Source organism: Psammomys obesus, unplaced genomic scaffold, assembly GCF_907164565.1.
Source record: "Psammomys obesus unplaced genomic scaffold, mPsaObe1.curated_primary_1811, whole genome shotgun sequence".
Classification (NCBI taxonomy): domain Eukaryota; kingdom Metazoa; phylum Chordata; class Mammalia; order Rodentia; family Muridae; genus Psammomys; species Psammomys obesus.
The window spans coordinates 1986232-2010747 of NW_026590663.1; the positions used below are offsets into that span (position 1 = coordinate 1986232).

Below are 24516 nucleotides of genomic sequence, written 5' to 3' on the forward strand. Positions count from 1 at the left end.
ATGTCCCATTCTTGAACATGTGTTCTAAATAAGAAACTCCAGCCAGGGAGGGACTCGCCTGTTAAGGAGGGTCAGGTGCCGTGATCTGGACCTTCCTGCCGGAGGAGACGGAGACGGCCCTCAGAGTAGACACCTATGTGTCCAGCTCGGTATTGTTTTAATCAGATGACAATTTACAGCAGTCGTAAAACGACTTAATTCTATTCCCTGTACCACGACTGAGTCAAAGCTCTTTCCCTCTAAGTTCGTGACACTGTTTCTGCTCAGCAGACAGAGGTTTGTTCTAGCCTGTGAGTTCTGAACGTCCCTGTCTGAACGTCCCGATGGGGGAGGATGTCACAGAGAAGGAGCCCTCGAATACTTAATTGCATGGACTTGATTTGGCTCACCACTAGAATCACTTTAGAAAAGGCTCTGCGCTGACCGCCATGCTCTACAGCCTGAAATTGCAAGCCTCCCTCCCTTGAGACCTCGCCTCTTCCCTACCTCTCAGGCTCCTGGCCTCACTTTGTCCCGATACCCCTGTTCTGGGATCCCCAGCTCTTCCCTCCATGTGTTCTTCCTGCCATTTCCTCCCATCGGATGCCCATACCCTCCTCTCCAACCGGCCTCTTACCACCACATTCCCAGTGTAGCTGCTCTGTGTTCCCAGAGCCGCCCAGGCCTGGAGTTATCACAACGCTTACTTCCTTCTCTTTCAAGTGTGTGTTTCCCTGGATCCGTCTGAGACCAATGGTCTCCCAGAATGCTGTGGTAAACAGCATGAAGAGGAGAAACAGCACAGGGCAGCCCTGAGGACGAAGCCAATAAAGATGAAGATATATGTGCGTCTGCTTTGTATCTAATCATTTTTATTTTCATGTTTTATGATGGACACAATACGTAAACATGGGAGTAGCTGCACGCCTTACGCACGGACTAAGACGTCAAGGGTGAACAGGCAGGACGTTTTTACTGATGGCATCCCTGGATTACACTTCTCGGGAACATAAATTGTCCCTACGAGCCTTCCAGTGTCCAATAGACAATGAAAACAAAAAGGTTTACTGAACTAGCCAAGATTTAAACCTTTTCCCCTTCCACAGAAATCTATGACATAATCAGGAGGACATACACACACACACACACACACACACGGCACCAAAAGGCCCACAGACCCATATGATACTGACATAGTTTAGACAATACTTTTTTAGAATGTACTGTGCATTCCCAGAAATGATCCCATCTTTCTTTTTTTTTTAATTAAATTTTTATTTTTTATATTAGTTACAGATTATCAGGTCTCTTCAGGACTGGCTGCAATGTCCTCCTCTGTGGTCTAGCAAGGCTGCTCCTCCTGGGGTGGGTGTCAAAGAGCCCACCATTGAGTTCATGTCAGAGACAGTCCCTGTTCCCCTTACTAGGGAAACCCACTTGAATACTGAGCTGCCATGGGCTACATCCAAGCAGGGGTTCTAGGTTATCTCCATGCACGGTCCTTGGTGCATGTCTCAGAAAAGACCCCTGTGCCCAGATGTATTTGGTCCTTGTGGAGCTCCTGTCTTCTCCAGGTCATACTAACTCCCCCTTCTTTCATATGATTCATTAAAGGACTTTCTACATCTTAAGGGAGAAGTTATGGTACACGATGCTGGAAAGAAATATGCTGAGCAGTTATAGGTTTAGTCAAAATAGCTATTTTTTTGGCCCAAAAAGCTATTTTAAGAGTGTGCTACAATTACTTTGCAAAACCAGATTCATTCTAATTACCTGGAATATACTAATACCAAACTGTCTTTTTTTTAAATTGTACTAGCTTATATACTGTTGAATCACTGGGTTTCTTTTCCATTCCTAAAGTGATTTATGTCACCTTGGAAAAAAGTTAATAATTGCTTAATACAGTAAAAGTGACTCTTCTAATTTGAAGAAAGGAAGTATGTATATAATGATAATTAAATAAGAACTTTAAAAAACCTCAAATCATAACAAACAAAAAGTAAAAAGATCTCTCTATAACTTACTTTTAATGAAAAACTCTAGTACTTTATTATGTATGGGTTTTTTTATTCACTAAAAAAGACCTTTATTTTATGAGGTTATACCACAGGAATTAGCATTAGTATTTGCATGGTTTTATATCCACCATGGTCCTAAATTCAAAGCACTTTTTCTCCGTGATACCATCCAATTCGATTCACTCAAGTGGCTGAACCTCATTTGCATTCGTCGTAGAGCTCAAACTATATAGAAAATAACTTTTTCTAAAAGACAGTTTTGTTCCTCAGAATGTCATTACTTTGATTCATCCGGTGTTTAACTATATAATATAGGGTTTATGCCCCTCCTTTTTCCACAATTTTAGTTAAGAGCCGGTGTCAGTTAAAATGTCAAGAATCCCAGCTCTACAGATGTTATACAGATGGCTACTTCAACTGCCCGTATATAAAAAGGCATTTCTAACGGATTCAGAAACAGAGCGAGTCATGGCTACATAAATATATAGCAGTATGTGACATAGGGGCCAAGTTTGCAGATACCAAATCAAGCCTTCTTCTCTGGATGTAAAACTTAATGCCCCAAAACTAATTGCATCCATATTTGAGTGGTTTTTTTTTTTTAATAGCTGACCGCTTTTTCTTCATAATGGAAGTAGCCACCGTGGTCCTCAGTTCATAGAACGTTAGCCATCAGCAAGGTTGGGGAACTGAAAATGTTCTGGATGCATGATGCTTCTGGATATATAGGAATCTGATTAAGTAGAAAGAAACAAACAAATAGATAAAGAAAATACTATCAACTGTCAACCACTGCCTTTACCAACACGTATATTCACTGAGTAAATTCAACATGAAAAAAGTTTTTAATTATTTTATTTTGTGCCTACAAATGTTTTGCATACATGGATGTGCACCATGAACATACCTGCTATTTGCAGAGACCAGGAACTGGGGTCACAGATGGTTGAAAGCTATCACGGGGGGGCTGGGAACTGAACCCAGATTCTCTTCAAAAACAGCCAGCACTCTTAACGACTAAGTCATCTCTCCAGTCCCTAAATTAAACTTTTTAAAAATAAAGAAAAAACATCATCAGTACGGTTCTCCTAAAGAGACTTATTGGGTCATAAGTCATTTTCAACTGATGATTTTAAACTTATCTGGAATGTAGAGTCTTGGTAATAGTCCAATTCTGGCTAAACTTTCTTCATTTTTACTTACTTCTTGATGCCTCTGTTTACTTCATCTGAGAAACAAGAGTGTGTTGAGGACCAGCTCTTTCAACTCCATCCCGGGTGAATCAGCTCTGGAGGCAAATCTCTATTGCTCTTTGCCGTTTAAAACCTTCTATGACTCTTCCATTGCTGTCTTTGAACAATAGTACCCATCTTCCTGTCTGTCTGTCTCTCTATCTATCATATATCTATCATCTATTTCTCTCTCTCTCTCTCTCTCTCTCTATATATATATATATATATATATATATCATCTATCAAATCATCTATCTACCTATCATCTATCTATCTATCTATCTATCTATCTATCTATCATCTATCTATCTGCACACTGAAGGAAACAACCATCCATTGCCTGGCAGACCCCACACTTTCCCCGTGTGTGCATCCATGTGGAGACCTGTCAGTTCTGTCTCACCCCTACCAGAGTCATCCCTTCACTATTCCCAAATCATCATACTTTCAATACTTCTGAATCTCATCCCTCAGGAAAGACCTGTTTGCATCTAATGAAATTTCCAGAATTTTCTGTTTTCACTTTATTACGAACCACCATGGCATACTTGTGGTCAGGACACAGGATTAAGTCTATTTATGAGAAGCTCAGTGCCAGGCACCATGGCAGGTGCTATGCATACTTTCCTCATAAAGTACTAAATTTAATCATGAAAATATTAAGCCATTTGTCCAATTGAAACAGTGAGCTGCAGCCTCGGCTCTGCTGTGGAACCATCTGAAAGCATTTTTTAAAAAATATAGATGGCTAAGTCCCATACTTCATGTTGCACCAGCGATCACTCTAGGCACAACAATTTTAAAAAGCTTTTTGGGTGAGGTCTGTAGTCAAAATTTAGTTCCACAAGCTAGCTGGAGGATGCTGAGCCTATTCAACTTTGCATATTGCTGTGATTGCTAATGTGCAAATGGCAAGCCTGCTAATGTGTAGATGGAATCTGAATATCAAGGCTTGTTCTTCTTAGATTTAGCATTATAATTAAAAATGTGCCCCCGTCCCCCCCCCCGGATTACTCAGCTCAAATCCTCCATCCATTGCCTCTTCTGGTGGAAAGCAACAGAGTATTCACCTTTTGGAATTCCAGTTGGAGAGGTGGCAAGATAGTTCTGAGGGTTAAATAAGTTAATGTGTTAAACACTTAAATATGCCTGGAATGTCGAAGTACCCTGTGACATTTTAATGTTGTAACACCTCATACAAACACGTCACCAGGAGAGACCCTCGATGCCTGAAGCTGTGATACACTGAAAGAGTGGTCTGCACAAGGAGGACTAGAGTGATGGTGACCCTTCCTGAAGCTGAAAATACCCAAGGGGAGCCATCGAATGAGGCATTTTTCTGTAATTCTCTTCACATTTAAAAAGCAGAGAAAAGAAAAACAAATATGGCCAGGAGGCCATACGGGCTGCCTTCTGTAAAGTCTTTGTGCTGTGCGCCCGCCGCAACTGACACTACCTGCCGAGGTCACCCTGACCTGCATTGCTCTCCTTTTTCGCAATACATAATTTTCTCATGTCCTTTTCCTTTCATTTTTTTCCCTCCCAGCTCCTTTCTCTTAATACGCTGACACTTTTTCTCCCTTTCTGTGGCAGATCTGTGAAAAGCCATGAACTACATTCACTTTATAGTTTGTTATTTACAACCAATGCAGCACACCGACACTCGCATACACAATTCTGACACCCCTGAGGTCATGAATGTAAAAGGTACTATATTCATGTCCTGAAAGTTGAAAATCTTCCCACTGCAATTCATAGCACAGTAGAGACTTTGCAAACACCACCACAAATCAGACTCAGAAAAAGTAGAAAGTTTTATTTAAAAAAAAAAAATGTTTCTTGAGGCTGGAGAGAGTGATGGCTCCGAGGATACAAGAGCTAGATGTGAAAGCCTAACAGAGTTCAGTCCCTGGAATCCATGTAAAAAGCCAGGTCTGGTGCCCCACAGCTGAAATCCTGGAACGCCAAAGGAAACAGGAGAGGGTGGAAACAGAGACTCTCCCAGAAGCTCCCAATCCAGCTATGCTGGAGTAAGCGATGCAGCAGTGGAAATAACAAACAAATGAGAACCTGCCGCCTCAGCCTGGTGGGAGAAAACCAGCTCCCAACAGCCGTTGGCGGCCTCCATCTACAGAGCATCCCCCCCCCCGCCACAAAAGGAATAAACAGGTTTTTTAAAAGTTTTTATTAATCCAGAATCAGCAACACGCTGTCAGCCTCACCCCAAACATATTAGAACACTACTCACTTTATCCAAGCTTTGAGGAAACTAACAGGACACAGCTATTTAAATAAATAAATAAATGAAAATAGCTACACCCAAAGTGCCAGTAATCAAATGAAGGAATTGTAACCATTCTTGAACATTATAAATTGTCAAAATGCTTGTGTATCTCACTTGAGCATCTGATTATCAAATTATCAAAATACTGATGTGTCTAGATTTCTTGAGGACAGGAAATATGTCTGTTGTGGTACTGGTGACCTGGTCACGTGTTAGGTTGATAAATGTTCGGGGCCCACTGACAACTTGGGGATTCCCAATCAACCTGAGTCCTTTTTGAAGTCCACAAGCAAGTTGATGGTTGAGTAGCAGGCAGTCACCTGTTTCCTTTGTGCTCATGTGGCTTCATGGGACAGAGCTCACTCTGACTCCAGCATGAACTGTCTTATTTCACAACATGACATCATGTTGCTCTTTTGCTTGATTGACAGGAGGCCACGCATTTTCCCACTGGGTTTATTAGAAAAGAATGCTCTTCTCGTTTTAATTTCCATAGTTGGGTGACACAGAGTTCTATACTTGCAAAGTGTAGTTTCACCAGCAGAAACCAAGCCAAGTGGAGTCTTGTATATTCCAGGTCAGTGGATTGTGCCTTGCCTTAGTTGTTCAGACAACAGGACCTGCGACTGGAGAGAAATAACCTGGCAACCACACAACTGCCAACACGACATTCTAACCAAGCCAGAACTTCAGCAGTGCCTGGGAGGAAGGAAGGTAGGTTTCTGCATTCTGCCAGGGAAGCCTGGGAGTCTCGCCTTCTGCAGAGCTGGAGCCAGAGTTGTATGTGCTAGACCAGCCTCTGCCCTCTTGCAGTTAGAGAGAAACTAACTCTATGTCACTTGGCTTTTTGGATCATGTGTAGATGTTAACACAGAAGACCTTTAATCATTCTTGCTCGTGATGTTCATTTTTCTCCAAGCCAGTCTATCTGGCAGAGGGAGAGTATTAAAGTCACGTGCTCTGCTGACCCAATTCCAGTGCTGTTTTTGCAGCACAGATGGGTATAGGAGCTTGTCATGTCAGCAGGCACTTGGTGGCTCAGAGCAGCAGACAGCACTGCTGAAACAGACCTCTGTAGCTCGGTGCAGGAAGCCAACCGCTCCTGCATGCAAGACTCACTTTGCAAACTTACCTATTGTGTGGTGCTCTGCTTACACGCTAACCCTGCTGACCTTCTCTTGAGTTCCTGGGCAGGTCTCATGTGGACCTCACCAGGCTGACTTTCCCTCTATTGAGGTTCCTAAGCTGGTTTCCTGGCCACGCAGTTTCTTCTTGCTAGGCATGCTCTGACTAGGTAGAGGCCGGCAGAATCCTCAGACACGCGAAATTGGCACAGAGACTGGGATGTGTGGTTGACATCAAGTAAGTAATTTTAACCAGATTTTCAAAGTGCTTTTTATCAGAAGGACTTACCCTCATGTACGATGCATAAGCTCTTGCATATGCGCCGGCCCATTTCAAAAGCTGATTTTAAAAACAGCGTAGTATAGAATGTGTGCCAAATTTTCTGTTAGTAATTAGCTTAAGAAGAATGGGAACAGGGGAGGTCCAGGGCAGGAAGATAGATCTGTTCTTTGTTTCAGCAGAAGCAGAGTGATGCTCAAGATGAGAACATTTCCAATAATTAAGAAGCAGTGTTAGCTAATTTTTAAGGGAGAGAGCAAGAAAGAAATGATTTAAAGCTTGTTCTCAGCAATGTTAACTGAGCCTTTTTTTTTTTCCTGTGTAAAGAACAGTTCACCTGACTCTCAAATGTTAAAATCTACCAGGCTCTAAGCTTCATTAGGGGAAAGGATATGCTTGGTTCACTTCCATAGCCTCATTGATGAATACAGTTTATGATACATAGTAATGAATACCATTAGTAGTGGGGTTGGAGCTCAGTGGTGAACTATGAACTAAAAATATTCAAGGACCCTGGCTTTATTTCCCTACATCTACAATCAATCACTCAATCAATCCACCAATCAATCAGTCAATGTTTGTTGAATAAATGAATGAACAAAAATCTTAATTATTCTTAATCACAACGCTATGAGGTAGATATTATGTGTGTTGTTTACTTAAGAAAATTAATATTCCCAGAGATGGCGTTCACTGATGAAATCCATGAGCCGCTGCAACTGCGCTGTAAGCACTGACTTGGACCATGCATGGGCTGCGTCTTAGAACAGAAGCAGTGTGACAGTGACAATCGCCCTTCTCACACCAGCCAGATGTCTCTATACCCCCAAATTCCATTCTAGCCTCAGAGTCTAGCGAACTGGGCACAATTCCAAGAAGATGTCGCTGTTGATTGGCGTGAAAAGCAGTAGATACAAACACATCCCTGTATCGTGTGGCTCAGTTTCTCCATCTGTAAAATGATAAGCCAATACAAGCAAGCCCTCCACAGTGGAAGGGTCACCCGTGGAAAGCTGCAGCTGCTGTTGTCTGATACCACAGACTGGGTAACTCAAACAGGCAAATTTCTGGGCTGGGGATCCTGGGGTTACTGCCAGTTTCTGGTGGTTGCCTTCTTGTATCCATACATGGCAGAAAAAAGTGCAGAAGTCACATCCTCGTTTTATACAGAGAACACCACCATGAGAGGGGCCCCGCCTTCACCACCTAGCCTGAACTTCTCACGCCTTACAGTTCCACCTCATACCATCACAGTGGGATTTACCGCGTTGACATATGAATTCTTGTTAGTCATAAACAGCCCATAACGTTGTCTGGACTGGTTATTAGCAACTCCACAAGGCATGAAGAAAAGGGGACATTTTCTTTCGTGTTACTGAGATAGACATGTTATCATAAAACCTGGAAGCCAAAGCTTACCTACAGGTGACTTGAAGAGAGGCCCGCTGGCTGGATGCTTAGCACAGAGAACTTACCATAGTGCCCCTCTTGGTCTCAGGCGGCGCTGCTCAGCACACTCAGCTCACACTTGCCCCAACACTGGCATTGCACCTACAGACTCTGATGCATTTACCACACTGCTGACCTTGTTTATATAATAGTTATAAACTTTAGTTAAGCATTCGCCATTTTGAGCAAAGAGGTAACATAGCCAGAATCAGGAAAGTCACCCTATTGCGGTACGGGGAATCTAACAAAAGGACATGAGCACCAGGGAAACAGAGGTTGTTTTAGTGAAATTCCAAAATGCAACATTGAGGGACAATGCAAGTGTAGATTATATATCAAACAGGCCCACCAGCATAAAAACTAATGTAAATGTACAAACCTGCTCATGTACATGGGAAATTCCTGGACATAACAAACACATAAGAATGAAGACATAGTAAGGTGAAGACACAATAGAGGAAGACATCAGACTTCAACCACTGGCTTCTACTAATACTACAAACAGACAAAACAGGAAAATAATATTTTAGAATACACAAAATGCTGATTTTTTTGCCTCTTTCTAATATGTCAAATAGTCAAGAAGACTTTAGCAATGCTAAATATGACATTAGCAGTGCTGCTCAGAAACTCACTTCACATACAGGTAAGGGTTGCAAGGTAGACATGAGGTAGGAAGTCCGACAGATCACTGACCAAGTTCCCACTGTGTGATGTCACACGGCTCATTCACGTTTGCGGAGCTAAGAATCCGTTCCCACAGGATACGTGATCCCTCCAGGTGCTGCATTTCAAGCATAAGGACCAATAAGAGAAGTGTTCAATGCATGATCATTGCAACAGCAGGGAGAAGCCCAGAGGCAGGCACCAGATCCAGACTGGGACGGTCTAGCAAGGCTGCCACAGAGGAAGAAAAGCGTAACTAGCAGCCAAATACCTGGTGCAAATGGCATGTTGATTAAAGGACTGTTCAGGCAAGGACAAAGCTGGGCTTCACGCTTGCTTTTACTCCAGTGACTTACAGTCTGGACCTGGAAGTGAGACCATCCAAAGCATGACCCTTTTTTTTTTACTAACCTTACCAACCTAAAGACTGTTAATTTATGTGAAAACCTCAGATTCCTAACAATGAAAATCCACAATTTTAACTATTGCCTTGAAGAAGGAGTTTGAACATTACAAAAAAAGTGGTGTGCTGAGTCCTAATTGTGGAAAGCTTCAGCTTTGGGGGACATGTTACATTGAGTTTTCTTTCTCTGAAGAATCAGATATAATGGCAACAGGATTTCACAAGGCCACTGAGAATCATCGGCTTCTTAGATCCTCAAAAAACATTCAGCTCCCTTTAGATTCTCCAAGTAGCTTCATTAAAACCTCTTATGTTATGATTTCTCTACTGTTCATACTGGTGAATGCCAAGGCTGTACTTGGAAATGCAAGCCTACCTGGAGGGAAGGCACAAGACACAAGTCAGCTGAGATATGAAAAGCAGCACACGTTTCTAGAAATTTTGACCAAGGGACTCACTCATTTGATGGCAAAAGAGCAACAGAGCAGGACTTCCTGCACCTTGGTCGTTCTCTTTCATTTCAGCAATGTTGAGCAGAAGAAGCACAAAATGGCCTCTCAAGGGGAAGGAGGGAACAGCATTAGAGCATCTGAGAAATTCATTCTGTAACAAACTTGTGTATGGGGGTGGGGCAATAAATGTGGGACTCCTTCCTATTAGACTTAAAATTAATTTTACCAAAGTGGGTATTTCATCTGTATTCGTGTGTGTGTGTGTGTTGATGATGTACAGTGGCAGTTATATTGAATCAAAGCAAATCAATTGAAAAAACTAGGTTGTTAATCATAACTGTATTTATCTAAATTAATCTTGTTTCTCAATAAACTCTGGAACTTTGATAAGCATGGATCAGCAGATTTCTGCACTTATCATGTGAAGTAGTCTAGAAGTGTGACAAAGATATAGCTAAAAAAAAAAAAAAAAAAACCAAGTAGATTAAACGCATCTTGCTTTGTTTGTCAGTTAAAAACAGTTCAGGATTCCAATCAGTAAGGAAACATCTGAAAGAAAAATACAATTAAGAGAGGGAACTAGACATCACAGCTGGGTAGGACTGTTGGTTATTCCCTCCTTCAGACCAATAGGCAAGAGCACAATTGCTTGTCCAGTACCAAATGGTCACCCTGAAACACACAAATACTCAACTAACATTATACATACTAAGCAGATTACATTTATATATTTCAGGAATACATACACAAACATTTTATTTATGTATATATGTGGATATGTATTTATTTATATACATGGATATATATATAATATTATATATGATATGTACCAAAAATTAAAGACCATGAATTTGAGAAGAAGTAACATGGGACAGTTTTGAAGACAGAAAGAGAAGGGGAACATCATATAATTGTATTAAAATCCCAATAAATAAAATTACAATAAAAATAAAAGGAAAAAGAAAATATTTAAAGAAAATACTTAAACATGGCTGTTAAACAGAAAAGTTGCTTACATTTTTCAAAAGGCCTTTAACGTTAGTTTTTCTCCCCCGTATTTCCTCTTTTACTCTCTCTCTCCACTCTCCATTTAATCCTTATATTCCAGTTCCCACTTTATCTCTTCATAGCAGCAGCAGCAGCATCATCATCATCATCATCATCATCATCATCATCATCATCATCATCATCATCATCATCTTCCTCCTTGGAAGATCCCATCTTACTCCCTGATCCATTTCTAGCTACCTAACCTCTGTGGTTACATGGATAAATTTTATTTTTCTTAGCAGTTGGATAATATTCTATTCTGTGAATGTAGCACATTTTCATTATCTGTTCATCAGCTGATGAACATAGAGACTGTTTGTAATTTCTAGCTATTACGAGTAGGACAGCAATAAACATCAATGAGCAAATATCCCTGCAGCAAGATGTAGAGTTCTTTGGACTTATGCTCAAGGTGGGTATAGCAGGGTCCTTGTGGCAGCTTGATCTTCAGCTTTTCGAGGAACTTCCATTCTGATTTCCATAGTAGCTATTCCAGTTTACATTTCCACCAGCATACACACACACACACACACACACACAAGTGTTCTGCTATTCCTGCGTCCTCACAAGCATGTGATGTTATTTTTTTTATTTATCTTTGGTGTAAGATGAAATCTTAAGGCATTTTTAATTTGCACCTTCCTGGTGGGTAAGTTTGTTGATTTTTAATTTGCACTTTCCTGGTGGGTAAGGTTCTTGGTTTGTTTAAGTGTTTCTCAGCTATTTGTGCTTCAACTTCTGAGAACTGTTTTGTTTTGTTTTGTTTTTTTGTAGCAAATTTAACTGGGTTATTTGTTTTCTTGCTGTTTTGTTTTTGTTGCTATTGTTTATATATTCTAGATATTAACCTTCTATTAGATGTAAAATTGATTAATTTTTTCCCCATTCTGTAGGCTTCCTCCTTACAGGGTGATGTCCTTTGCTGTACAGAAGTTTTTTTAGCCTGATAGGTCTCATTCACTAATTGTTTTTGACGTCTAAGCTATCAATGTCTTCTATAACAGTCAGTTCAAACCTATTTCCTACTTTCTCTCCTACTAAGTTCAGGGTACCTAGCTTTACGTTTAAGTCATTGATCCATTTGGAGTTGGCTTTTGTGCAGGATGATCTATATGGAAGTATTTGTATTCTTCTCTATGCAGATATGCTGTTTGACCAGCACCACTCATTGAAAATGCTCTATCCTCCAGTGTATATTTTTTGTCTTCTTTATCAAAAGTCAGATGTTTTTAGGTGTATGGAACTATTACTTGGTCTTTAATTCTGTTACATTGGTTAACATGTAATTTTTAAGTAGTGTTTTTAAGTCATGTAGGATCTTGGACATTAGGGTGTTAAAATTATAGTATGTCTCGAGTAACACATGAATTCCATGAAAATTACACAATTCATTGTCACTCTACCTGCCATCACACAGTTGTTGTTTTTTGTTTTTTGTTTTTTTGTTTTGTTTTTTTTGTTTTGCTCAGTGTTGTGTGATTGAGAGTGGGTTGCTTAAATCCTGATCTTACATTTATTTTTATGCCAAAGAGCAATTTGGCTGTGCATGTATAGCTAAAATAATTAAAATGCATAATTAGAAAACATTCATTATAACCATATCAAAATTCACAGAGAAATGTTTTGTTGACTAGATTTTCATCCTGACCTAAATCTTATTAGCAATCTCATTAATCTCAGCTGCATATTACAGCTGAGCTGCCCCTTGCCTTGCTGACAGATGGGCGTTTATCTCATGAGATCCCTGCTTTTCAGCCTCGTGTGGGCACACTTTCGTGCTAATCAGAAATGCTCAAGTTACTTCAGACTCAGACTTAATAGAAGAATGAGGCTGGAGAGATGGCTCAGCGATTAAGAGCACTGGCTGCTCCTCCAGAGGACCTGGGTTCAATTCCCAGCGCCCACATGACAGCTCACAGTTATTTGTATTTCCAATCCCAGGGTATCTGGCACCCTCACATAGACATACATGCAGAAAAACACCAATACACATAACAGTAAAACAAACCATTAAAAAACTTAAAGAATATAACAAGAGAATAAAGACCCAAAAAGTCTACTTTACTTGCACTAAGCAATTTACGTGATGTGGTTTGCTTACCACATCCCCATATGGTTACTGGGTTCTTAAATTCTCTTTAATTTGGGGACAGGGGCTAGCTTTTTTAGCCTTTTATTAACAAAGTTGATTATTGTTGTCAATTCTTACTTGCCCCCCCTTTGGTTGTTTATGCCAACCAATACCTTCGCACACCATTCTAAGGCCATTATAGTTTTCACTGGAGACGATTTGTCAACTCAATAGACAGCTACAGATATTTATTATAATAATATAAATCTTTTAAAATAGGAAGTATCCTTCAAAATAAATAATTAACTTCCTTTGGTAATTTAGCAAATTAACTAAGACACTAAAGAGTGAATGGGAAATCATGTGATCAAAAGGCCACCTGTAATTGATGATGTTGTGTAATTGTGCTCTGTGCACTGAGTGAGCTGACATTTTGAAGGTAGGTATATTCGATTACTAGGAACCCTAACTTAGCTCTGGCAAAGCCTTTTCACTGACAGAACAACCTTAAGATAATGGCTGAATGCTTTAGTTAGATTTTATCAGTTCCACCTTCCATAAATAGAAAGGCCTGGATCAAGTAACCCTCCAGGAGATTCTTTCCTGGTCTGTATCTTGACAGCTATCTAGTACCACCTGCTTTAAAGAAGACTATGGAGCAGCACTTGTTTGCTCATGGTGGAGCATGAACTGTCTACCAATCTGCATGTAGCTCTTACTGGCTACCACTCCGCCATGGAGACTCCAGGGCCCCGTTGAGAGGGCTCATGGCTTCAGTCCTCCAGCAAGAGTTTTGATTTTCAGGCCTGCTGCTCCCAGTGGTAGCTAGCTTGATGGGGATGGAAGAGAGCTAGTTAGGACTTTGATTCTTCTTACTTCTGCCATGTTTGTGTGTGTGCTAGTGAGTTTCAAGCACCCTACAGTGTACCCTGGAAACATAAAACGTGCTGCTCATCTTTCTTGTGCTTCGAGACCAGCATACATTGGCATTTCACTCTCTGACTGCCAGTAATTGGTATTTGACATCTCTTAAGCCCTCTGGTGCAGTTATTCCCTCCAATTTACACACAAAGGAAACAAACTTTTGTAGAAGGAACATAATTTACTTAAAATATCATCTAGTTTTTAAAGAGTAGTACATAAGGGCTTTGAAACAGTGCTAATTTGCTTCTGATGTGCTTTGGTGGGCTTCGGATAAAGCCACATGGAAAAGACAGGAAATCTAGATGTTCTTGAAGTAATATGCAATTTCTTTGACTTGTCTGAATTCCCATATCTTTCTGTAGTCCATGTTAGAAATACCTAATGCTTGGGATACTTAGTGCGGTGCACACTGCCTGGGAAGGATTAAATTCAATACTAGAACTCATTGGCACAGGAGACAACTTCCTGAACAGAACACCAACAGCATAGGCTCTAAGGTCAACAATCAATAAATGGGACCTCATGAAACTGAAAGTCTTCTGTAAAGCAAAGGACACCGTCATCAAAACAAAATGACTGCCTACAGATTGGGAAAGGATCTTCACTAACCCTACAGCTGACAGAGGGCTGATATCCACAATATATAAAGAATTAAAGAAGTTAAAAAGCAACAAATCAAATAATCTAATTAAAAAATGGGGTACAGAGCTAAACAGAGAATTTTCTGTAGAAGAATATGGAATGGCAGAGAAACACTTAAAGAAATGCTCAATGTCCTTAGTTATCAGGGAAATGCAAATCAAAACAACCCTGAGATTTCACCTTACACCCAGCAGAATGGCCAAGATTAATAACTCAAGTGACAACACATGCTGGAGAGGATGTGGAAATGAAAAGAAACAATGAGAAATCTTTAGTTGATTTAGCTGACATGTGAGAGTGTGAGGCAGGAAGATCATGGGTTAGAGGGTAGTCTGGACTTTATAGAGACCCTGTCTTAAAACAATAACAACAACAAAAGACTCTGTCTCAATGATTCTTAGTGTTCTGAGTTGAATTGCATTATCCCCATCAAATTCATAAGCTGAACGTTTAAACCCTCATATCCCAGACAGTTCTGATATTCAGACATAAGGTCACTGAAGAGGCAAACAGGGTAAAACAAGGCAGATGTGTGGTCTACAAAATCCAGTATAGCCAGAGTGTTAGGATGCGATCACACAGATACACAGAGGGAGACCACAGGCAGACAGAAAAGACCAACATCGACCAGCTGAAGAGTCCTCCAGAAGGAAACAGCCCTGTCAGCCTCTTGGATGTGTATTTCTGGCTTCGGGAAACATTCACAAAGCAATCTATGTTATTGAAGCTGTTCTGTCTGCGGTAAAGAACCCCAACAAACTACCACAGACGGAACTGAGTGGTCGCTACTTCCTGAAGCATTTTCTTGGTGGCCCAAAAGTCCTCTTGAAAAGTAACAATTCTCCTGAACCCAGTGCCACAAACCTGTAATCCCAGCCACTTGTGAGAGTTAATCAAGAGGTTCGCAAGGCATGCCAAGGCTACAGAGCAAGTTTAAGGCCAGCATGGATAGCTTAGACCCTGTCTAAAAATGGAAAGACGAGAGACAATTTAGTGACAGATAGCTTCTCTCGTGTGAGTAAGGACCAGAGTTCAGTCTCTACCACTAAAGAGAAATCATTTTTAAAGAAATCAAAAATCTAGACCATAAAACCAGATGTAAAATTTATCAAGAATCAATTCGATTTATTTCACTATCTTATGGTGCTAGACTATTACCACCCAGATGGAATTTGACCGCAAGGCATGCCACATTCCTCTGTTCAGCAACTATGCCTATGACAGCAGTATTGTATCTGAAGGCTAATTGGAATAGCTTCCTAGGCTTCCTCAGGGAGGTAGTTGAGCACACCGAGGAGGGAATACACCTTTGCAGATTCTTAGAAGCTTCACTGTGGATGTGAGAAATGAGAACTGATGGCAGTTTGTGCTGTTCTAACTGTAACAGAATATGTGCATCGCTAAGGGAAAAACCAAATCCTGGAGAGAGAGAGAAAACAAAGCAAAACTGAAGAATGAGTTAAATCTTATCCGAAAACGTTCCTATTACTTTTGACTCTCTGTGTATTTTTCATGTGTGTGTGTGTGTGGCACCATGAAGGAAAGCAAACTTTAAAATTTACCTTTCAAATACTTCTTGGTAATATATGACAGAAAAGACACAGATGCAAGTAGCCATAATGTCACTCAGCCTTTGATAAAATCTATAACGAAACTGAAATTTAATGGAGTCACAGAATACAGTGAGTAACTGTAGCTGGGACACCAGAGGAGACCTTTGGTAGGAGCGCCATTTATGTTGGTTCTGGTGGTTGATGGGGGATTGCATAGGAAGGACCTCTCTAGGCAGATGGATTAACACAAGGGAAAAACAGATGTTGTGGAATACAAATCACGTTCCATGAGAAACCCTAAGTGTGCCACGCTAACACAAGGAGATGCAGTGAGAAGGTGGGCCACTGACCTGCTCTGGAAGTCAGAGGACCTGGGTTTGAGGCTTGTGTTCACCATTGACTAGATTTACGACCCATCCCCCAAGTCTCAAATTTCCCATCTGTGGCAGTCTCCACATAACGGAGACTATTACGCAATGAAGTCTCAGTAACTGTTGACTAAACACAACTAGGTCAGAATTGACTCTGTCGACAATGGTGATGAATGCAATTTTGAGCATGCCAATGAGATAGCTTTGAACGAATTGGGGTGCAGAAGAGAAGCTGTAAGTGGTATGTTTACAGCAGTACAGGTTTGAGGCGGTACAAGCCTGAAGCTGAGCTGTGCCAGGAGCAGGACAGCCCTCACTGCAAACAAGTATCGCTGGGATGCGCAAAGCTGAGCGAGACACCGCTCACAAAGGTTCCAGTCAGACATTGCTTTCTTTCTTCTTTTAGGTAATGGCATGTTTTCTGTGGAACCCCTTCTGTGGGTTAGCACATCTATCACACAGACTGAAAAAGCTCAAGTGTTCTTAGAGTTCTGCAGTATTCCATGGATCTTTTTTTATTAGTTAAACTTGTTAGCTGACTAGACAAACATTAAAACAATGGATATGAGGGAGATAGAAAAATTGAAAAATAATATCAAATGAAAGTTTCAGACACTAATTACTAAATCAGGAGATGATGTCATTACTAAAAACATGGAAGAGATAAGTGAGCAAGTTAGGGGGATATAATGATAGGGAAGATGACGGATGTTTCTAAAGGCTAAAGGACCACCCTTCGATTAGAGGTGTAGCTGTGCGAGCACTTAACAAAATATTTTTGATTGTACTATGTACCAGGTAAACGTCTGATTTGACAACAAACGTGTTTTCTGTACAGATTCTTTTCATTGGAGACTCCACCAACAGAGGGATGATGTACTACCTCATCGAGAGACTGAATGAAACACTGCAGGAGGGGCAGAAAGTACATGGCACGAAGCTCTACCCCAGGGTCAACGGTGGCAAGACACTGATCGGTTATTCCTACTACCCGCAGTTCTGGAGAAGCCCTTCATCGAGACCAACATTCGAGACAGCGCTTGAGCATCTCCTGCAAAGGTACAACGGAGCTACCACGAATGGCAAAATGCCACCACTGTGCAGTCACCACTGAACGTGATGTATCGAGTGTGCTGAAAGGCTTAGATACCCACTAACGTGACTGAAAACGGACTGCAAATGACAAGGAAGTCTTGTGATCAGGAAGCCAGGCGTGGTTCATTGACACAGGAGGCAATCCAGTTAAAATGTTTACCATCTGTTCTAAAACAACATGTGTTGCTTTTCTTTCTGGATTCCAGATCGCATCCCTTAGAGAATACTGACCAGACGGTGTTGGTTGTTGGTGGTGTTCAGTGGCTTAATTCCAATCACATGCAAATTATTCACAAGGTTTTAAAGAGGTAAATCTCTGCAACTACTGTCATCAATGTCTTAATCTTTTCTTTGAAAGTAGCGTTTAGGTAACCAAACCTCATCTGGGGCTTATCGCGAGGGCAGATTTGGAATTTAAAATTAGAGATTTAAAGGAAATTTTCACACTTCAAAATACTTTCATATTTAACCCGGGATCTTCAGCACTCTAATTTAAAATTTACTCTGGGTCATAACATATTTTCTGGTCGGGTGTGGTAGCACATACCTGTAATTCAAACACACAGAACAAGACGTTGTGTCACAGCAAACATGCATATAGAGCGAAGGTTCTCAGAGCACTGTCTCACACATTCCCATCGGAAACAACCTAGTTGTCACTATTAGCTAATTAACACACAAAACACTGTCTACAGAAAAATCTTACTATATGGCACATCAATAACCTAAATTCTAAACTCTGAAAGGACTCTGTCATATATGTTTGTGCAATTAGCAAACGTGTGGAAATGCAGCTGAAGTCTATGACTTTTCTCATCATTTCATGCAGGGAAAATTTGCTCAATATCCTAGTGATCATCAAAACCTTGGGGATTGGATTTCATCTGCCGGTGGAAGGAGTGCATTTCCTAACACAGGTAAGGCCGTTTCTCCTAGGCTGCAGGGATTTAGGATCCCTGATCACAAAGGAGCCAACAGACATGCTACCATTTTGTCAGCCTTCATAAAAATAAAAAAATATATATATATGCACTTATGAAATATATTCCAAATGTACCCTAACTGTTCCTGCAGACCAGGAGACTGTAGCCCATAAATATACTATAAATGATGTGCTGAGATCGAGGAAGAAAAAAACCAAATCCAAGCTGTGCTAAACAGCAATGAACGCATAGATGAGAGAGCTTGTGTGTTCACTGTTAGAGGTTCTAGCAAGAGGCTCTCAGATTCATGCTGAAACCACAAGTGAGACCGTCAATATCAGTGACTCTTTTGGGAAATAGTATCTTTTGTGTGTGTGTGTGTGTGTGTGTAATATTATTGGTTTTTTCTCTAGTTGGATAGCCATAAATGAGAGGTTTTAGGTGCCTCTGGCTAGTTCTTGAGATAGTAAATTTGTCTCAGCACTGAGAAGAAAAAAATAGCATGGGAAAGAAAGGTATCTGTAGGTCAGAGAACCAGCCGTTCCTGTTCAAGCGCAGAGACCAGCCCATGTTTACAAGTGAGCACAGTCACAGGTCAGGGACACACTGTCAGCAGCTTAAGGTCATCCTTTGTGTCTATATTGAGCCCATCTAGTGTTTTCAAGCACAAAAAGCGTGGTATCGCCTTCTTACTCAAAACTTTGCCTTCTTGAATGCCGAGTGATCTACAATGCAAGAGAACTGTAGTCAAAGCCCGAACTCCAAATCCGCCATACTGAGGCCATCTTGGGTTTGGGCAACTTAGAGTAAGTTGGAGTAGAAGGTTTTAGGACAACTGGGGATCAGGGAAGGAAACTTGGATAGTTTTGTGCCCTAAATTAGGAGTTAGAACCTTTTCAGTGTTACTCAAAGGCTGCGGTTCTTCCGGGAGATGCTGGTAGCACCGCTTATTTCTGGTTACAGTGTCCTTCACAGCAGCTGGTACTTGTGACCCCTTATGTTTAGGTCGTTAGCTCCCAACCATTTGTCTCAGCAGGTATGTCTTCTGCACTTACTATACTGTAGACTGTTGAGATTCTGCCTGCCGCCAGAGCCGTGGTCCAGCTCGTCGGTTTTAATAAACAGAGTGAAGGCAGGAGGTGGGAAGAAGAGAGGTAGAAAACAGAAAGAAGCAAGGGACCCCATTCTGAACTCTAGCATATACTCTCAGAGCTGCTCAAGATGGGCCTCTGGCTTCCTGTGTAGACTCTCCCCTTCTCACCAGAGCGCAGGTACACACGTACATGAGACCATGCCATGCTCTCAGTGGCTCTGGGTCTTCAAATCCATGTCCTCTTCATGGATCATATTCTCTTCCACCTCCTCACACCAGTCAAGTATTAACTTATTAAGTATTAATCTGGGGCTTCCTCTTTATGACATTTCTCTAGTCACTGACTTTATCTTAAAGAAAACAATCTTCTCTGAGTGCTAGGTTATAAATAAGCATGCAAGCCCCGCAAACAGAAGAAAAATAAATGATGTGTTCCACTTCTTTTATCCTGCTGTTGGCTTAACAAATGCTAGTAGTTGTTTGCCTTTTCTAATGAGGAAAAAAAAAATTCCTATTACCTTTCAGAGATGGGAAACGGGATGGTGATTCCTTCCCTGTGTTCGTTGGGAGGCATCACAACAGGACTGATGGACTAAGAAGAAGTGCTGAGGAAATGCGTAGAGGGGATAAACAGAAGTGTTGAGGCGTAGGCAGGAAGCATTTGCACTGCAGTCCAATGAATGCCGTTCAGTTTTCACCACATATCTACCGAGTAGCCAACGTGCTGAAGACTGAATTTGACACAGTGTCTGATGGGAAAGGAGAGGAAGTAGGCTGGATTGGGGAGAAAGTCTCAGATTGCAGGCCGGTTTTGAGAAACTGAACCAGGCATGGGAAGGTCTTGGAGCCAGAGTAATAGGTGGTGCTGTCCCTTCCTGACAGGGTGGACTTGAACTAGAGCCCTAGCTAGACTCAGTCACTGGCAGCAACACAGCAAGACAGGAGGGGAGACTGTGATCCAGAGGGACAGCAGCCGGAACCCTCGCTCAGTTCTGCTGCTTCACCCGACCATACTCTTCCTCCATGTCCAAGTAGCAAACCTCACTCCAAACTACCCTGGAGTCCTCTGGAAGTGTCATGGTGCAGCTGCCGCACTTCTGCCAGGGATCCTCCTCTCAGCGCAGAATCTGGTGTGCTTTCCCCGAATGAAGGACTTACTAGCTGTGGATAGATCCATTTCTCCAATTAGAGGGTTGTGACGTACAAGCATGGACCACATACCATGTAACCCACCGTTCTGTCCCTCAGCAGGAAGCGAAGCAAAAATCAGGTGCCAACTAATATTCAAGTGGCTTAATTAAATGTGAATCCAAGCAAATGAAGGCCTGTCCCGTGGTATGTCAAATACCAGTTTACAATTTGAAAATTTTAAATGTACTTATGAGCAATAAACTTAATCGTTTTTAGGTAAGGAAAAAAATAAAAACTGAGAATATCTGTTATCCATTAATTGTTGCATCATGTATACATGAATGGTTATGCTGATGCTTTGAGAAAAAAATTAGAGCGTGTCTTTATTTTTAAAATTGACATGACATTCATCTCACAATACAACCGATCTTGATAAAAGAAGATGCTGTTTACATAATGTCTGTTCGAGTTGCTAAATCATAAGATAATCCTCAGTTAATAAAAACCCTGTGTCTCTTGCTTGGCAATACAGAGTGAAGTACAGAACTTACATAAAGAAAATCTGCGCATTCTGGAGGCTGCCAAGAAGCACGGCTACGAAGTAGTGGACACATTCACTGTCACGATGGGACGGCACAAAGAATTTCTGCAGGGCAACTGTGGATGCCATTTCCACGAGGTATTTCTCCTCAGGCTTTTGGAGTTTGTAGCTTTGCATTGTTGGATTTAGTTTTTGTTCATTTGTATCTTATACCTTTAATGTACTGTCTGTGTTGTTTTGCATGAGAAAAGTCATGTCAAAAAGAGGTAAGGTGACCACCAGCTTGGTGAAACGAGCTGTTAGAAGTTAGTGTTCAGGCACGGAAAACCCAGGATGGTGGGTGGCTGAGAGCATGAAGGTGAGTCTCACCTCCCTCCCACCAGAAATCCCAGGGAATTTCTTAAGATGCCCCCAGGGACATCGGGGAAAGGTTGTTACAAGAACATGTGACTTGCCGGTCTCTACCTCACTGAAAAGCCCACCCCAACATGGGTGATAAATTACAGAAGCTGCCTTCCCAGAGTTCCCTGCTCCCCTGGAGGGCAGCTCCAACCCAGACTCTTCTCCCCATTGCAGTGGTCATGGCTTAATTTAACCTTGGCCATGGTATCTGAGAATCCTTTCGATTTCTGGGCTTCCTGAGTCTTGTAAGTTTCTTAGCTGCTTGGGTTATCCCAGTCTCCTGCCTCTCTCTAGGTGGGAATGTGTCAGGTCAGAAGCAACAGCCACCCCACACTGGGGATATGAGCTCCTTTGTTAGCCTTTGTGTGAATGTAGGTCTCAGGAGACTCTGCTGACATCAGACAAAGGGCACCCCAGTTACCTCCCCATCATGTCTTGATTCACCCCACTTCTCTCTTGATCAGTTCCCTTAACAACCCAGAATACGTTTAGTCAGTTAACTAGTGAAAGATCCTGTTCATTTGTTTAGCTGACTTCACTCCATCTTGGTCCCCAGAGCCTATAAACACCCAAGAGCCATTAAGATGGTGCCTGTCCTCTATGCTCTGCTGATAGATGCACACCATCTTCTTAAGTGACCAGTGACACTACGTCTCAGAGAAGTGAGACCCAGCAGCCACGGGGGAAACATCTAAGTTTTCAACTCCCAGCTTGAAACTTGGCCATATTGCTGCAGAACAGATTTTAAGTTGTAGCATACTGTGTTTCTGCTCACTTCCACAACAAAATACATCACCTGCAGAGTACTTGTCCTAGTTATAAAAGCTAAATGCTTAAAAATGCATGCCCAAGTAGTTTGGAAGAGAAAAACAAACAAACAGAAAAACAAACCATCCCAGGATCATGGTGGATCACAAAAGCAAGCCAATAGTCACCAAACTCACAAAAAATTTTTAACTTCTTTTAGAAAATGTTTACTTATTTATGTTTATATAATGTGTCTTCAATTAGTACATTAGAGGAAGAGTGTGTGCTTTTCTTTTACAGCTTTAGTGCTCTGAAAGACTAACAAGGAAATGCCCGCCAGAGGCCAGAGGCGCAGAGTGCTTAAAAATGGAAGATGTCCTTCCAATGTGATTTTATTACCCAGGTCGCCTGTGGTTTAGACTAATAGTCCTGGAATTTGGAAACCACACACACACACAAACAAACTTCTTTGACCGCCCCCCACAGTAGAATACTGATTTATAATTACTTCTAGCAGAAACCATCTTTGATTTACAAAAGAAAGATTTAAGCATGACAGGTAAAATATAACTTACGAGCTTATGTTTTCCTACAGCTAGCACACACAGGTTGCCTTCGGCTAACTGTGTTCCTCATGGCTTGAGGGCAAGCCATGTGCGTCTTCCACAGGTGACTCCAGCTGGTTCCTGAATGCTGCAATGCATGCTCACTCTCTTCGGATTGCGATGAAATCGGCTTTCAGGGGCATTTGGCTTTGTAGCTCCAGTGTGGAATTGATGAGGTCATCTTTCTCAATTGACCCCTGTTCACATGGTCGCTAAACTCACACATTGATCATGGACATGATTGTTCTTTACTGGCAGTTTGAAGCAGTGTACCTCAGGCCAGCTCTCATGATGACACTAACATGTTACAGTCTTTCTAAACTATTACATAATGAAATGTAAAAATTCTGTTGATTATCCTTTTTTTTTTTTTTTTTTTTTTTTTGCTTCATGTTCATTTTATGTGACTGGCAGAAAAAGAAAAAGGTCACCTGAAGATAATAGAAAAAAACAGGAAATGTCAAGAATTTTAGTGCAGGGGTTTTATCTCCTGGTATTCAACTAAGCTATCACCACATACAGTCAAGGACGCTTGGGAGGAGCGGGCATAAGCATTGCATTGAGACACTAACATCTCATTGCTCTATGATTGCTCTATGCCCACAATTCTACTGCAGACAGAGCAAACGTGTTTCTCTAAATTGTGTCTGTCCCAGGTGAAAGAGGGTTTTGGAAAGCCGCTTTTGTCTGTCAATGCAACAAAAGCCGAATAGGCTGTCACCATGAATCTCTAAGCTGTTTCCAAATAGTGTGCACCCGTTTTGACTAAAACTTCCTCACTGATTAGCAAAACAGGTGTTTCTTTTTATGGGTGGGAATGAAATCTTGTTTTTCCAGTGTTGATGCAGGACAGCAAAGAGGGTCAGATCCCGGGAGCTCTGCACAACAGAGGTTTCAGATGGTGTCTTTCATTGTACGGCAAACATCTAGTGTGAAAGCAGAGACCTGCAAACTCTGTCAGCCCAATCCAGCTACAGAAAGGGCAAACCCACAAGTACTGGGTGGTTATTAATTAGTCTAATCAGTGGTGCAGGCCTTATGTAATTGCTTTAATTTCTGGCAAATATGACTGCAACTTTTGAGTCAGGCAACAGAAAGCATCTGGCATTAACACCCAACAGGTTGCCTTTATATACAGACATGGAAAGAAAAGAGGAAGGCATTTATTTTAGTTCTGTTAGAGATGGTTTTTCTGTGGTTCTTCAGTCTTAATATGACACGCTTTATTATTTGACTTAATTGGATAAACAACATGATGAGCTTAGAAATAATGTTCGTCTCTTTCTCCTTCACATTTCAAATTTAGCGTCTAAACACAGCGAGGACTGAGAGTAAACAAAATGCCTTTGGATAGAAGATGTAACTCAGTAATAAGACACTTGGCACTTGCCTACTGTGCGTAAGGCCCTGGTTTCAAATCCCAGCACTATGCACACACACACACACACACACACACACACACACACACACACACACAC

General features: G+C 41.4%; 1 protein-coding gene across 1 annotated transcript in view; it reads left to right on the plus strand.

Moving 5' to 3' along the window:
- The window catches only part of Cped1 (cadherin like and PC-esterase domain containing 1), a 269206-nt gene that overhangs the window by 229560 nt on the left and 15130 nt on the right, over positions 1-24516 (plus strand). The window contains exons 17-21 of the mRNA XM_055608217.1: positions 6094-6230; positions 17340-17560; positions 17803-17904; positions 18426-18513; positions 21276-21422. Of these exons, the coding sequence (XP_055464192.1) occupies positions 6094-6230; positions 17340-17560; positions 17803-17904; positions 18426-18513; positions 21276-21422 (695 nt within the window). The remainder of the gene's footprint in view (positions 1-6093; positions 6231-17339; positions 17561-17802; positions 17905-18425; positions 18514-21275; positions 21423-24516) is intronic.